The following is a 16779-nucleotide window of genomic DNA, read 5'->3' as shown; positions in this document are numbered from 1 at the left end:
TGTAGAAGGGTATAAATATATGTCGGTAATGGTTCAATATGCAAATGTTGTTTTAATTTTTTTTCAACAAACTGGACGTGATAGAAGAAAACTGCTTACATATTTGGAATCAGCACCCCAAAATTAGGGGGAAACGACATTCAAAACCAAATCATCAAAAAAAATATTCAAATTGCAGAGCGGTGTAATCAACATTTTCATATAAACTCAATGAGGTGGAGCTATTGTAATATTATTAAGTGATGTTGCTCACAAGTAATCTTTTCATTGCATTATGGATAGGAATCACAATAATCAGTAACTTCAATTGATTGAATTGTTGTTTGAACTCCACTTCATTGACAAAGTCTAATCGGAACTAGACCTAGTTTATAATAGTATCTAAATCACTGTGCATTGTGCCTTCAACCGTGTATCCAACGCGAGAAACAGTAGATTTTAAAATCACCAATCATTCCATATGATTGCTGGCGTTATGACGAGGTTGTTGAAAAGTAAATTGAACTTGTAGGCATGTGAGGATACATTGAATTCACATCTGGAGTTATTTAATTAAACAATTCCCAAGACAGATGTGAATCATTAATTTCTAGTATGGACTTAATCCTTATTACATGCAACTACATGAATTAAGAGTTAAAATCCACATAATACATCATACATAGGCTATTTAGTTATGAGTAGTTTAAACTTTATATTATTTCTCAAACGTTTGCTCTAAATGGTAGATCTCTATATAAGAACAATTAATATTCATTCATACAATCCTCTTCCTAATAACGTTTACCACAATCATAATCATCTCTTGTCTGCGGAAGTAGTACAAAATAACTGATCTAATTGTTATTTTTTTAACTTCTTCGCAAGGGGCTATAATTTATTCCTTTTCTTATGCTTCAGATAAATGTTTAACAATTTTCAATAACAATTGTGAAAGTCACGCATTTGCATATGTATAATTATATATAGTTGTATTGTATTGTGTCACGATTAATTATTTTTGAATATTTAATACTTTCTAGGACATAGGCACCATGATGATGGTATGCATCTCATTTTTATTGACTGCTGTTTATTATATTTAATTTTTATTTTAAAAAAATATTATTTCAAACATTGAAGTTTCACTATATAAATATAATTCTTGTATATCTTATTTTGCGAAAATATAGATATAAATAACAAACAACCTAATAGTGTTGCATGTAAATTTTGAAATCTGTAGGTTTTAGAAAAAAATTGAATTTATTAGATTTGCTGTCTATTTTCACACATATGTAAACTAAAACAAATCACAATACAAAATGGAGTCGAAACTACAAGACGCAAATATTAGTAATTTAATTAAGACGGTAGTATTTATTTTCTTTCCTGACAGTATACACTAGATACTATAAAAAAATATCAGATTTGTCATTTGAATCTTGACCCCGAGAGTTAATATTATTTAACTTGAGTATGTGTTTTCTTAAAAGGTAAAAAAACAAATAAATCAAAACTACACAGTTGTAATTTATTAAGCACTAATCGTTCCAAAATACTGAAATATGATGAAATTGATGAAGGGACACTCACAAGGAACACCCATGGCATTCGACATGGGGTTTCTGGTGTCATAGTGTGCTGTGATAGCCACGGAGGTCGGCGAATTAAAGGCATATAGAATATACACTAGGGTGACAGAATAAAATAGACACCTGCTGACAGAGCATCGTCACAAACAATGGTGCTTCTAACTGATGATGTTTTCCATTAGAGGTTTGAACAAACATCAGGAAGAAAGGAGGGGATACTGTGAACCATGCCACATGTGACAGGTGCCAAGAATATTAGCGATTCATCATTGTGTAATGGGACCGTGGCTTACCTGAACGAGAGATTAGTACGTCTTTGGCCATACCATTGGCAAAAGTGAACAGGTTGATTGTAAAATTTAAAAAGCATAGGAAGACAAGTGTACATCACAGACCCGGCCGACCATGGCCATCGGTACATGTCAGTCGAGCGGCAGTGAGACACGTCCTCAGAAATTCAGGGATGAGTGTGGCGGACGTCGCGCAAGCGGCACAACTTGCGAAAACAACAATTCAGCGTTATCTCCATAGGGAAGGCTTTATAAAAGAGTGAAAAAAAAGAAACCCCTGCTCAGAAAATTCCAAAAAAAAGTAGACGTTGCAAGTGGGCAAGGGAAATCACATCCCACGGTGACAACTTTTGGCGAACTGTCATCTTCTCTGATGAAAGCCGGTATTGCCAATTCAGTGATAGCGAGAGGATTTGGGTGTGGAGGCGTGCCTCGAGTCAGCTGGATGACAGATTTGTCAAGGAGACGGTGAAATATGGCGGCATCAGTGCGATGGTGTGGGGAGTAATTTGGCATGGTGGACGTTCGCCACTCATATTTTGTGATGGACCAATCAATGCAGCAAATATGCACTGCCATCTTGCCGAATGGACTGCTTCCAGTATTCCACAACATTCTGGATAAAACCCGGTATGTATTTATTGAAGATGGGCCCCCATTCCACTGAGCCAAAAAAAAACAACAACAGTTGTTTGGAAACGTCAACAAGGGATCCGCATCTTGCCTTGGCCTGGCCAATCGCCAGATATGAATCCAATTGAGAACGCGTGGCACATTATCCAACAAAACATGGGTAAGAGGTCCCAGAAACTCCGCAACAAACATGAGCTAATTGAACATGTGTTAGAGGAATGTACCACAAGGCACCATTGACGGTTTTCTTGAAACCATACCATGTCAGTTACAGGCGTTCGTGGCTCACAAAGGCTGACAAACTAAGTATTAAAACTCCACATTCACAGCAACCGCCTGTGTATTTGCTTTGTCAATAAATGTTTGTGTTCCGTATCATGAGTGTCTATTTTATTCTGGCACCCTAGTGTATAATATTATATAATATATATATATATATATATATATATATAATATAGCTAATTACAGCATATAATATTGCATTATTCCATTCTGATGATATTAAATGGCATTATAGGTAGAATTTTAAAGTTTGTATCAGTTTGTGAACATAGAGGCTGGGTGGGTAGTGCAGGCTACAAAGCCGAGGGTCTATTATTTGCTTCCCTATTGCTTCACATATTTCATCCAGCAACCGTCATACTAGAGAGTTAGGAAAACGTCTTGAAATAACCTGAAATATAAATACTGTGTGGTGTATATGGCCTGCCAAGGTTCCGTCGATTCGGTTCCTGCCTGGGGACAACTCATCATTTTACTCAGGTGCCTATCCTCCGACTTCCGCGAACAGGATATTGGTAAGAAATATATACGTAGTACGGTCTGGGGAGAGGAAGGAGCAGTTTTTGCGGAACAGTTATGAGAGACTGTTTATAGAGAGTTGGGAGAGGCTTTGTGATAGTTGCGATGAACAATTTTTGTGATTGCGACAGACAGCTTAGTGGATGAATAAGGCAGACATTCAAGTTTAGTAGACATGTGTGTGTGTGTGTGGAGGGGTGCCAACAGCCGTAGAAAGGACACCACCGCAGGCGATTACACCAGCCACGTATGTGTTTCCCGGGATTACGTAATATAGTCCAATAAATTAATAAAAAGGGTTTCGGCAGTGCTAATTAAGATAGTCATTCAAAAATGGCTGTCCTTGAAATGGCATGATTATTTCACCACTATTTAAATGACCTAGTATTGTTCCTTTGTTTATTTTCATCTTGTAAGTTGTAGGATTAGTGACAGGCGAAATAGGTGAGTTGGTATTTATGAGTGTTCTAGGGATTAAAATATGTTTTCCGTGAAGCGAAAGATCGGGTTCGAAAACATTCAAGCTTTTACCTGCCGTGTTCTCAATACTGACAGGCACGAACATCTTGGAGCGAGGCTGAATGTTAACTTTTCTAGATAAGGTCACTTGCGGCTTTGCTTCGGCTGCAATTCTGTTAATGCAATGATCTGGAACAATGTTTACTTCAGTTTCGTTCTTCAAAAGAGAAAATGGAGGTGGTTTTCCAAAGCGTGAAATTTGCAATGTACTGCTGTTGGAATAAATATTTACATCGTGTTTTATCCAAAAAATCGTTTCCTAATAGTGGATACAGTTTATGCACATTGACTACGCGGAACGCATGTCGAAACCATTTCCTTCCAAGGCGAAATATGACATTAGCTACTTCTCGTACATGAATTTGTGGTCCAGAAACTCCCTTTATATAAGAGTTAATTTTGATTGTTCTCGAATTAGGTGGAATGAAATCTTCACTAATTATGCTTGTCATCGCTCCTAGATCTAAACAGATGTTTACAAATTTGCCATCATAATTTGTCGTCTGTGCGCTTACAAAATACAGATCTTTTTCTTTTATAAGAAGGACATTTACTCTAAATGGTCGTCCGGAACGCCATGCAACATACCGTACAGTGTTTACATGTTCAAATTGGAATTTAAAAGGCAATGTTCTGGCGTGTGATTGGCTTGTTTGCAAATTCTGCAGATGAATCAGGTTTGATGGGATGCTTGGGACACCTTAGTTTGAGTCTGTCTGTTCCACGTTTGGTGGTTGGAACGCTGAAAGTTACCAAACGAAAATTTTGTCCTTGGTTGTTTTGGTAAGCATTGCCAGTGTTTCGTGGTAAAAAATTATGCGATCGGAAATTCCCTCTTTGTCCTCTATTTGAACGTCCTTGGTTAAAACGATTGAAACGAAACGATTGAGGTGGACTTTGAACGTTTTGAACCATTTGTTCTTGGAGAATTTGTTGTTGCTGTTGCATGAAATTATTACTAGGGCAAAACTTTTCATTTGTTTCTCTAGAGTAGACATTTGCACGTCCTGGGGTACTCGTACGTTTTGTGAAGTTGTACCCGATGCCTGGAATTCGAAATTTGCGTCTTTGGTTGCAACTGTTGGAACTGATTTCATGAAAGGCTTTTTGTTTTACTTATGGTGAGCGTTTCTTCATGTTCGAAAGATGGCTCTGAAGGTGGAGATTGCTCAGAGTCGCTACCAAAAATTTTATTAAACATTTCTAGACGCTGCCTATTTTTGACTAGAATTTTCCTCTTTTCGACTCGCTTGAGCCAGTGGACAAGGTCCTCGAAGCTATCAAACTCCTGTTCGGCCGCTTCAAGATATTTCTCTTGAAGCCCTCCTATAATCCAGTAAATCAATTTGTCCTCGGTTATATTGGGTACTAGTTTACGCACTAAGGCTGCTCTACAGGCTACGTAATTCGTTACAGATTCCCCTTTTCGGTGAATTCGGGCTCGGATCCTATCTTATGCTAAATGAAAGTCTCCTTTGTCCGGAAACGTTTTCGTGAACTTTTCCTTTAGTTGTTCGTATGTCAACTGCGCACATCGCAAGTCTTTCTTTACGCCAGCAAACTATTCAAGTGCGACGCCACGCATGGCCAAAGGAAGAGCTGCCTTACATTTGTCTGCCGACCATCCGTTAAAAGTTGCCAAATTATCAAATCTTAAGAGGAAATTGTGCACACTTTCATTGCTTTTCCCGAAGAATGATGGGGATTTGAACGAGCTAGAGGAGCTCGCCATATTTTCTTGATATGCGGACGTGCTTACGTTATGAGGGTTAGGAAGTGGATTATTTTCAAAGGAGTTTTGCTCTATAGGTTCTAGGGGATTATTACGCCTCTGTGCTTTAGTTAAGACTCGGTTTGAAATATGAGTCGAGGCAATGGCGAAGGTTTCCAGTTCTTCGAGGGTAGTTTCCAATTCATCAACGAGTGTTCGAGTTCTCGGCATTTCCTGATAAGAGAAAAAATGAAACCATTGTGGGGGGGGGGGTGATCGATTACGCCTCCACCATGTACAGAGCCCCTTGGGGCGTCTATATAAAAGAGGATGCTTCCAATATTCGGGAACCATCCCCAAGTGACTGCATCAAATTATACAATTAAAGGAAGTAAAAGGTAAAAGATAGAAATTCGGACTATTTATGCTATTCAATAACGAATCAGACCCTGTTTTGGAAAAAAACTTACCTGTCGATGAGGGTGCACGGTCGCTCTACACTTGCTCACACTAATCGAAGCCTCCTTCTTGTCTCAACACAATCCAATCGAGCACTGACTATCTTCCCCCGACTTCTTGCCTATTGCATTCTCTGTTCTTGCGGAAAGTCGGGGCCAAGCACCTTCTCATCTGCTGACTTAACATTGTATACGCAGGAAGCGAGCTAGGGTAGGCGATCATGCACCACAATACATAATAAATTTATGAAAATATGTTACTTAGCCATTCGATACTCAAATACTGGACGAATCAATATTACCCTACTGATTTAATACTACGTGTGACAAAGGTGTAGAGAGCAAAGTTAGTTTCAGTAATATTATTGGAAAAGCGAAGTCTGGAAGAAACAGCTGTGTCAAGATTGAGACTGCAAAAAATATCGAACCACCAAAACGCAAAACAAGTTATGTAGAAGCAAGTCACGAATAGGAAGAAATTGTTCGTGGGACGTTGGAAATGTGAGACGAAGAGAACGATAAATAAAAAATGAGTGAAACAGGAAACAATTACCACTAGTGCACGAGGCAGACACATAGAATCTCTATTAATAATAGATATTATTCCAGATCGTTTCCTACATATTTCCTGCATATTTTCTAAACCTCATCATATACAAAAGTATAATATCAGAAATATCTCAAACTGACAATGAACGTTCATTGAACTTATTTATGATCGACAGCTAAAAAGTCATTCATTTGCGTGACTGGCTAGTTGTGATGTGTTTGTGTGTGTCTTGTGTAGTAATTGTGCTGTCTAATGTGTTTGTGTTTGTCTTGTGTAGTAATTGTGCTGTCTAATGTGTTTGTGTTTGTCTTGTGTAGTAATTGTGCTGTCTAATGTGTATGTGTTTGTCTTGTGTAGTAGTTCCTCCATTTATATTGGGGGTTAGACGTAGAGCTGACAACTCTGCACTGTAAAAAAATGTCAAGAAACAGCAATATAAGGCCATGGATGTTCCCAAGGTAAAATATTCCGGAGGTAAAATAGTCCCCCGTTCGGATCTCCGGGTGGGGACTACTTTGGGAGGTCCCTGGACTAAGGATATTAAATTACGCACCTGGAATGTTCTGAGCCTTTACCGGCCTTGGGCATTTCAGTGTACAGTTAATGAGATAGTGAAGTATAAATTAGATGTAGTAGCTGTCCAGGAAGTTAGGAGGCCAGGAGAAGGAAATTGTAAAACTAAAAACTCTACTTTTTTCTATGGTGGTACTGAAAATCATAATTTTGGAACAGGCTTTTTCATAAATAATAGAATTATCTCGGCTCTTAAAACAGTAGAATTTATTAATGATAGGATATCATATGCAGTTTTACAGGGTAGGTGGTGTAAAATTATTTTAATAAACATACATGCACCAACGGAAGATAAAGATGATAATACTAAAGATGATTTTTATACAGAGTTAGAACAGGTCTTTGATAAATTTTCTCAGTATGATATGAAAATTCTGTTAGGTGACTGTAATGCACAGATTGGCAAAGAAGAGACATCTAACCCCACTATTGGTAAAGAAAGTCTTCATGAATTAAGTAATGATAATGGTATAAGATTGATTACTTTTGCAACCTCAAAGAATTTAATTGTGAAAAGTACCACTTTTAAACATAAAGATATCCATAAATATACCTGGTCTTCTCCAGATGGTAAAACTCATAATCAGATAGATCATATTCTCATTGATAAGAGAAGGCATACTAGTATAATTGACGTTCGTACACATAGAGGTGCTGACTGTACCAGTGACTATTATTTAGTAATTGCTAAATTAAGAGAAAGACTCTCAGTGATAAATCATAAGCAACAAAATCTAAAAGTTCTAAAATTTGATACAGGAAAGTTTACTGATGAAAGAATTAAGAAAGATTATCAAATTAAACTGTCAAATAGATTTGATGTTTTGCAGGATTTAAATGATGATGAAAATAAAAATGAAACAGACGTAAATAAGAATTGGGAGCACATACGTAACTCAATAGAATCAGCAGCTAAAGAAAGTATAGGATACCATAAACCGAAAGAAATTAAGCCATGGTTTGATAATGAATGTCATAATCTAATAGAAATAAGAAATCAGGCTAGACTTAGGTGGTTAAATAACTCTGATGAAACAAATCTAAGCAATTATAATAGAATAAAACGAGAAGTTAACCGCACGTTTAGAAGTAAAAAAAGAGATTATTTGAAAAGCAAAATTAACGAAATTGAAACAAACAGCAAAAATAAAAATATCAGAGATTTATATAAAGGTGTAAATGAGTTTAGAAAGGGGTGGCAACCTAAAGTAAACTTGATAAAAGATAAAGACGGTGATTTTCTAGCTGACCCAAGCGATATTCTAAATAGATGGCATGTAGGAGATAAATCAGAAGTAAATGAAGTCCACACAGCAGAACCTTTAGTTCCAGAACCTAACTTGACTGAAGTTAAAGATGCTATTAAAGGCTAAAGAATAACAAAGCACCTGGCATTGATTTAATACCAGCTGAGTAAATTAAATATGGTGGAAATTCATTAATATGTCAAATTCATAAATTAATTTGTTAAATATGGAATAAAGAAGAAATCCCTCAACAGTGGAAAGAATCCATAATTATTCCTGTGTTTAAAAAAGGTGATATATAATGAACTGCAATAATTACCGTGGAATTTTTCTACTCTCAACAACATATAAGATATTATCTAACATTCTTTTAACAAGACTAACCCCATATGCTAATGAAATTATAGGTGATTATCAATGTGGATTTAAACGTAACAGATCAACTACAGATCAAATTTTTCACATCAGACATACCCTTGAAAAGAAGTGGGAATATAATCAAAATGTCCATCAGCTATTCATTGATTTCAAAAAAGCATATGATTTGGTCAAAAGAGATAAATTATATAATATATTAGTAGAGTTTGGAATACCTAAGAAGCTTGTTAGTATGATAAAAGTATGCACCAGTGAAACAGAAAGTAAAATTCGTGTGGGTATTAATATGTCTGACAAATTTACAATTCATGATGGGTTAAAACAAGGAGATGCATTATCTCCATTGCTCTTTAATTTTGCCTTAGAATATGCTGTTAGGAAGGTAAAAGAAACTAACGAAGGACTAAAATTAAATGGTGTGACTCAGTTGTTAACATATGCAGATGATGTAGACTTACTGGGGGATGATGTGAATACAATTAAGAATAATGCTAAAATATTTTTCAAAACTGCTAAAGAGATAGGTTTGGAAGTTAACAAAGAGAAAACTAAATATATGCTTACAGGCCGAAACCAAGTGTTAGGTAATAATCAAAATCTAATTATTGATAACAACTCGTTTGAACCAGTTTCCAAATTCAAATACTTAGGAGTAATATTAACAAATGAAAATTACATTAAAGACGAAATAAAAAGTAGGCTTATGCATTTTACTTCTCTCTTCATAAACTTTTGTCTTCTCGTTTAATATCTAAGAAACTAAAAGTTAAAATATACAAAACAGTAATTTTGCTAGTAGTATTATATGGGTGTGAAACTTGGTCCCTTACATTGAAAGAGGAACACAAATTGAGAGTATTTGAAAATAAGATCCTTAGGAAAATATTTGGACCTAAAAGGGATGAGGAGACAGGTGAGTGGAGAAGGTTACATAATTTAGAAGTACATAATTTGTATTCATGTCCAGATATTATTAGAATAATTAAATCAAGAAGACTTAGGTGGGCAGGCCATGTGGCACGAATGAGAGAGGAAAGAGGATTTTACAGGATTCTTGTTGGGAAACCTAATGGTAAGAGACCTGTAGGAAGGCCAAGACGAAGATGGAGGGACAACGTTGAGATGGACCTAAGGGAAATCGGTAGGGATGGAAAAGAGTATATAGAACTTGCTCAAGATAGGGAAAGATGGAAGGCCTGTGTTGCTGCAGCCATGAACCTTCGGGTTTAAGAAGGCTAGAGATTTAGTTAGTTAGTTAGTTAGTGAAACTGGAAGAAAATGTGTTTGTGTGTGTGTGAGAGAGAGAGGGAGAGAGAAAGGAAATATGATAAAGAGAAGAATCAGAAAGAAAGATATAAGATAAGTGAAAGAAAGAAAGAGAAATACGTAGGTATATATAGGCAATGAAGGTTAAACATAGAACAGAAAGAAATAAGGTGAAAAACTGAGGAATAGAAAGAAGGAGAAATAAGGAAGTGTAAGAGAAAGAGAGAGACAAGGAAATGTAAGAGAAAGAGAGAGACAAGAAAGAGGAAGTATTGGTGAAAATATATGCAACATAGTGTGTGTGCGTGTTTGTGAGAGCGATGGGTGGAGAGAAAGAAAGGAAAAGTAAGAGAAAAAGTGAGAAGAAAAGTAGAGAAGTAGGTAAGTTCTTAAAATATCAAGACAATTGATTTAGTATATTTTACATTGATATTTTTGTATCTCTGAGAACATTTTTATTATAATTATTTTTGTTTTTGTACCTATACTTGTCACTTCTCCCTACATCAAAAACCATTTTGAGAAAACAATTTTCACAATGAAATTGAACAAGATTTTAACAATTTATCTATCACGTCGGGGTGTGTGTTTATAATATACCGTATTTGGCGGAGTATAAGATGCGTCCCTTTTTTGTACACATTTTGTTGGGAAAAGTTTTATCACTGAATACTGTATTACACTGATTAATAAAAAAATAGAAAATAAAAAAATCGGCGGATATCTTGGTATCCAACACGCGTTCTAAGACAATTGAAACATGTTGATTCAAAATATGCAAACCATTTGTCTGTAACACCCACCATTCTTGAGATGACATCAACCATTTATATATGATTAACATTGTATCAAGACAAACAACTCACAGACATAGGTTTCACTAGAACACTTATTGCTACATGGAGTACTAACGAACATGGCTTTAGCTAGGAGAATAGTACAAATGCGTCACATGACACATATACTATATAGTTACATCTAATTGAAGATATAATATATATTTATAAAATACATACATATAGAGTATACTTCTTTAATTTAAGGTGTGTTTGGCTTCAATTTCTTGGCTGTAGGCTTGCCTTTGTGCTGAGCATTTGACATGTCGCGCTGAAGCGTCCAACAGTAGTCAGCCAACATTGCTGTACTCCATCGACCCTGATAGCGTGACTGCTAGATGTCCTGATGAAAACGTTCACCATGTTCGTCGCTGACTGAACCTAGGTTCTCGGGGAAGAAGCCAAGATATGAGTCGAGAAGATGAACTTTGAGGGAGATGTTGCAACCCAGCTGTCTGTACACACTACTGCACTTCTGCACAACATTCACATAGTCAGCAGATTTATAATTTCCAAGGAAATTGGCTACGACTGACTTGAATGTCACCTATGCATCTCTTTCAGTACCACCCAGTAAGTCTTGGATATGGCTGTCAGAAATGATCTTCCTTATTTGTGGACCTATGAACACACCTTCTTTCACTCTCGCATAACTCAACTCCGGAAACTTGTTGTACAGGTACAGAAAATCATCTGAGTCGTTGTCTAGTGCCTTCACGAAATTCTTCATGAGCCCCAGCTTCAAATGAAGCGGGGGCATGATAACTTTTTCACGCTCAACCAACGGCACACGAAGGACGTTTTTACTTCATGGCTGCATTCTATTTCTGATCGGCTAATTCTTCTTTATGTAGTGGTGCTTCCTATATCTGCTATCCCACTCGCAGATGAAGCAGCAGTACTTCTTCGCCTTCCTTAACCAACCGAAATTCTTCATGAGCCCCAGCTTCAAATGAAGCGGGGGCATGATAACTTTTTCACGCTCAACCAACGGTACACGAAGGACGTTTTTACTTCATGGCTGCATTCTATTTCTGATCGGCTAATTCTTCTTTATGTAGTGGTGCTTCCTATATCTGCTATCCCACTCGCAGATGAAGCAGCAGTACTTCTTCGCCTTCCTTAACCAACCGCGCAAGTTGCATGCACATGTCACGCAGATGAACTGTGGTGCCCACGACTTAATACTATCCACCTTCGAATCAAAGTATAGTTCATATGCTTTCTTCAGAAACGGTATAAAAGTATTCCGATAGGATTTGTCTGTCAGATAGCCCCACACATAGCAAAATAGATCTGGTGAATTTATGAAACCACTGGACACCATAATCCACTGTCACTCTAAATAAGAAAGAAACAAATGAAAGTACAGTAATGCGATCTCGAAAATATTTCGACGTATTACATTAAGTATAACTGTTTTCACAAACGACGAAAAAAAATTGGGGTGTTGCATGAAAAATAACGAAAAACGACGATTTTTTTTTTTTGACGAACGGTGTTCCATGGAAAATAAAATTTTGTCGATATCTTCAAAACCTGACCGGATAAAGCAAAACGGTTCTCAGATTTGAAATCAGCATGAAAAACGGCATTAGAAAATGTAAACATTATGTCAGATATCTATGGCTTGTTTATCAGTGTTATAATTCATTTACAGTATTTCAAATATATGAAGTAATATATACGTAGGTCTACTTTCAGTAAATAGCTCACTAATCTAACTAGGAAAGAATATATTTCCAATCTTCTTCGTCAAAACCCAGACATTCATCTCCAGAGGTAAATGAAGAGTCACTGAAACCTCTTCTAAATCAGAATCTCGGTCCTCATACAATAAATGGTCCTCTTACCCTCCAGTACATTACTAATGCAACTGGAATGCTCTCACACACTCCAAGGAAGGAAGAAAGAAATAGTTTAACTCAGGACAGAGAAAATTTTCCCAAATGAAGGTAATCAAAAATTGATTATCAGCATATAAGACGCACCCTGTTTTTGAGACATCGGCAAATACGGTATACTTATCGCAGGTCCAGAAACGGAACTTTGCTGGATGTGTGAAGAAGAGGGTGGTGGATGTTACATAGATTTTGTTTGGAGAGGGAACTGCACAGAAAAGGATCTAAATTCCACATTACCTGCAAGCAAGGCTACCTGTAGCAAGTCTGACGTTATATATTTCGAAACATTTAATACCGAACTAAAGTGTCAATTTTCAATGCTACGCTTATGCGTATATTTCCAGGGTTGGACACTGATACACGTGCGGATCAATATTAGATGTTCAAGAGCTCTATATTTTATTTGTTATCTTTAGATAACAAATAACTGGGTAGAATATAATATTTATTGTACATGCATGTCGATAGGTAAAATATAAAAAATGAGAAAAAAACGTATTGGAGATGATAAAAACTTTTTTCCTAATGCATTCTACATAATTTTTTTAACTCCAAATACAATGATTATTTTAGAATCAGGATCATTATACTGAAGATTGCGTGTTGTTTCGCACGACTTTGATTTCGTGTTTGTTCGCACGGTTTCTTACCTGATCGAAATCAGGTTGTTGTTTCGCACGGCTGCACCAGGCTAACAGAGAGCATAGAGGAATTAAAGATTAATCGAATGAAAATCAAATTAATTGAGGAATGAAAATAACCGCAAAATAAAGACACTAATAAACCCTTTGATGCAAAACGTTAATAAATACTGTTATTCAATTTGGAAAGGAAAAATGACTTAGAAAAATAAATAACAAAATTAAATGTTAAAAACAAATTTATTTATATTTTGTTTCCAATGTATTGTTTCAAGAAGAACAAATCCTATAAACACTAACATAACTTTTGCACGTAGCACAATCTTCTCAAACAGGTTTTAAGATCACCGCTCCTTACCAGATTTTCCTGGATAGATTTTATCCTTGCGTCAAGTTTAATATACGTCGTTTTCCTTTTTTTGTGATGATTACCTTCAATCTCAATTCTTCTGAAACAATTGAAAGCCGCTGCAGCGTATTCCTTGAGTGCCTTTACAAGCGAAAATGTGTGCGGAGAACTCCTGGATATTGCTTAGTTTCATTTGTGGTGCCAACCCTCGACAGCATTGTTGGTTCTGTGTCTCTCACCGTAGCAGTTCCACGTTTCTAACGGAATGTTTGGGTTTTCTAGCCATTGTTGTACAAAGTAATCGTTAACCAGTTCAATTTTCTCTCCCGTTGGACAATCTTCCATAATGATCAGCCATCCATCACGAATACTTTCCCTAGGAATCAACGACAGAGATGAACAAATCCTGATATGGCTCCCACCCCTTTCCACCTCCCTCGCATGGCCGTAGGCAGGAAAAAAAATTCGGTGGGGGGGGTTCATTCATAATTGTTCCCATGGGCGTCGGCAGAAATTTGAATAATAGAAATAATAACAATAATTGTACAATAATAATTAAAATTTCATAATAATAAAACAAATTTATTCCATAATAATAATACTAATAATAATAATTACTATATTATTGATATATCCTTGAGGGGGCTTACTCAATCCAGCAGAGGAGTGAATATCCAGCACAAGTTTCTTTTTATTTTTTTACGTTTCATACAGTGTGTACTGAAATGCACAATTATTATACTTCGTCATTAAACTTTAGATACCTTCAAGAGAAAAGCTTTAAAAGTTAGATGGAAATTTTAGTCATAAAGTTTTTATTGTTTGACTTTAAAATTAAATTTTTGGAATTTTGAAAAGTGTGGAACCAGTTATTCTTTTTAAAAACAGCCTGGTGCATGGATTGTAACCTCAATCGTACAAAACTGGAAATAATACGTAGGTTTGAACTCCTATCAAGGGGGATTTTCGACTTTATCGGACAGGGAATTTAAAAGCTGGAAAGGGAATTTTGGGACAATCATAAGGGAATCTTCAGTCTATATTCCTTGTGACGCAGGAACAACACTGGAAAGATGACAGCAGAAGTGATAATGGAGGGGTCGCGGGTTGGCTACGATTCCGAGAATAAATCCTGTTTCACTCAAGTTTCAGAATTCCAAATGTATGAAAATTCTAGCTCCATCGTTTCAACATTGTCTCCTTGTATTTTTGTGAAGCTTGGAAAAAAAATTGAAAATTTGTTACAGATATTGGCTTCTGAACTTCCATTAATCCAACATGTCAAAAGTTTCGGGGGGGGGGTTGAACCCTAGAAACCCCCCCTCTAAATACGGCCATGCTCCCTCGGGTTAGCTAGGTTTAAGAGTAATAATGGCAAATGTGTTGCGATTTTTTTTGCGGTTTCCTCTTGTTTTTTGGGCTTTGTCCTCCTTTTTCGCCATGCCCTGTCTTATTTTTTAAATGTATATGTCTGGTCACCCTACGTATTCCTCTATGCTTTCTGTTCGCCTGGTGCAGCCGTGCGAAACAACACCCTGATTACGATGAGATAAGAAACCGTGCGAACAAACACGAGAAAGACTATCGTGCGAAACAACACCGAACCATACTGAACGAATAGAATAAATTATTGGATAAGGTTTTTCAGAGGTTGTTACTTTGAGTTACAAGATAAAGTAACAGAAATTCTTGAATACACATCTTGAAGGAAATTAAGATATAATGAAGCTGTTGGGTCAATGAGTAACATCGATTAGTTTGAGTTTCCGAAAGGTTGAAGATTATTGCCAAAAATGAGGTAAAACCGGCTAAACAATACTGTGGTGTATATGTTACCATCGTACAATACCTCTCACATAATTCCAAATAAAACATTGCCCTCCCTGGGAAGATGTTTGCCCACCCTTTGCAAGAGCATTGTTTGTCTCCTTTTAAATAAGGCCAGCTGCACACCGGATCCGAGCGACGAGCCATTTTTGTTTCAAACTGACTCGAAGAAGGTTTAAAATGAGGCTCTTACCTCTCGTATATTCATTTTTTTCATGAATTCAATATTATACGTGTAATATATTTGTCGTTTATTATCATTTCGTGATTAGTCTGGTGGGATAAACTAGTTTAAAACTAAATCCAAATAATATGAAATTGTGTTTTACATATCTTTCTTTCCCTCTTCACAGATTGTTCATGAATTGAAGTGCGTAAGTGAAAAAAGTGCCTGGTAGTGACGTTACATTGCTGTAGAAGGATGACAGTGAAGTATTACAGCCAGAAATGTGCACACATAAGTGTGTTATTATGAATTTCATATTGTTTAAACCTTGTATAGAAGAATACTTTAATATTACAAATTAAATTTCATATTCATATTTTCATTACGTAACATTTACCTTGCACGCAACAGGATAGTTTATATCAAAATGTTTGTTGCTATTGGTTGTAAATAATAAAAATCTGAGTATATTATTTAAACATTTCATTTCAAAATATATGATTATCTTCTCTTAATTTCAGTTTGTAAAATTTTAGAATACATACATTTCAAAGAAAATAATAGTTGGCCACGCAAACAATAATAATGTTAATAATTGTATATTTTCAATATTTATCACGGATCAACCCTATCCCCTGTGTTCAAGTCCTGGAAAAGACATAAATATATATGTTTCCTGGTCTTTTTTAAAAATTTATCCATCACGATTTACTTACGGATGTGAAAACTCGTAAACTAACAGGATTTTAAGTAATTTATAAGACGAAGACTAAATGCAAAGAAGAATGTTGAGAGAAAAGCTTCACCACACAAGAAGAAAGGGCAGACCACGACTTCGATGGATACACGACGTGGCTGTAAACTTGCAGAAGATGAAAATAAAAGGATGGAGGAGAAGAATTGATGATAGATTGGAATGGAGGCTGATTGTGGAGGAGCCCAAGGTCCAGAGAGAATGTCTTGTAAAGAATGGATTTTATATAATCCTGATGGTAAAATATCAAAGTTTTGAAATTTATTTTAAAAAGTGTAAAATTACAGTTTGAACGTTACTCT

The 16779-nt window shown here is 36.1% G+C and overlaps 1 protein-coding gene across 1 annotated transcript in view; it reads left to right on the top strand.

The window, feature by feature from the left end:
- The window catches only part of LOC145978987 (uncharacterized), a 370418-nt gene extending 354313 nt beyond the window's left edge, over positions 1–16105 (top strand). Inside the window, exons 40-41 of the mRNA XM_083112046.1 lie at positions 1023–1043; positions 15911–16105. Coding sequence (XP_082968172.1) covers positions 1023–1043; positions 15911–15921 — 32 coding nt within the window. The 3' untranslated portion in view covers positions 15922–16105. The remainder of the gene's footprint in view (positions 1–1022; positions 1044–15910) is intronic.
- Positions 16106–16779: the final 674 nt, after the last annotated feature.

The sequence above is a fragment of the Lepisma saccharinum genome, chromosome 25 (genome assembly GCF_977018435.1).
Source record: "Lepisma saccharinum chromosome 25, izLepSacc3.1, whole genome shotgun sequence".
NCBI lineage: Eukaryota > Metazoa > Arthropoda > Insecta > Zygentoma > Lepismatidae > Lepisma > Lepisma saccharinum.
This window is presented reverse-complemented; position numbering and strand designations above follow the sequence as displayed.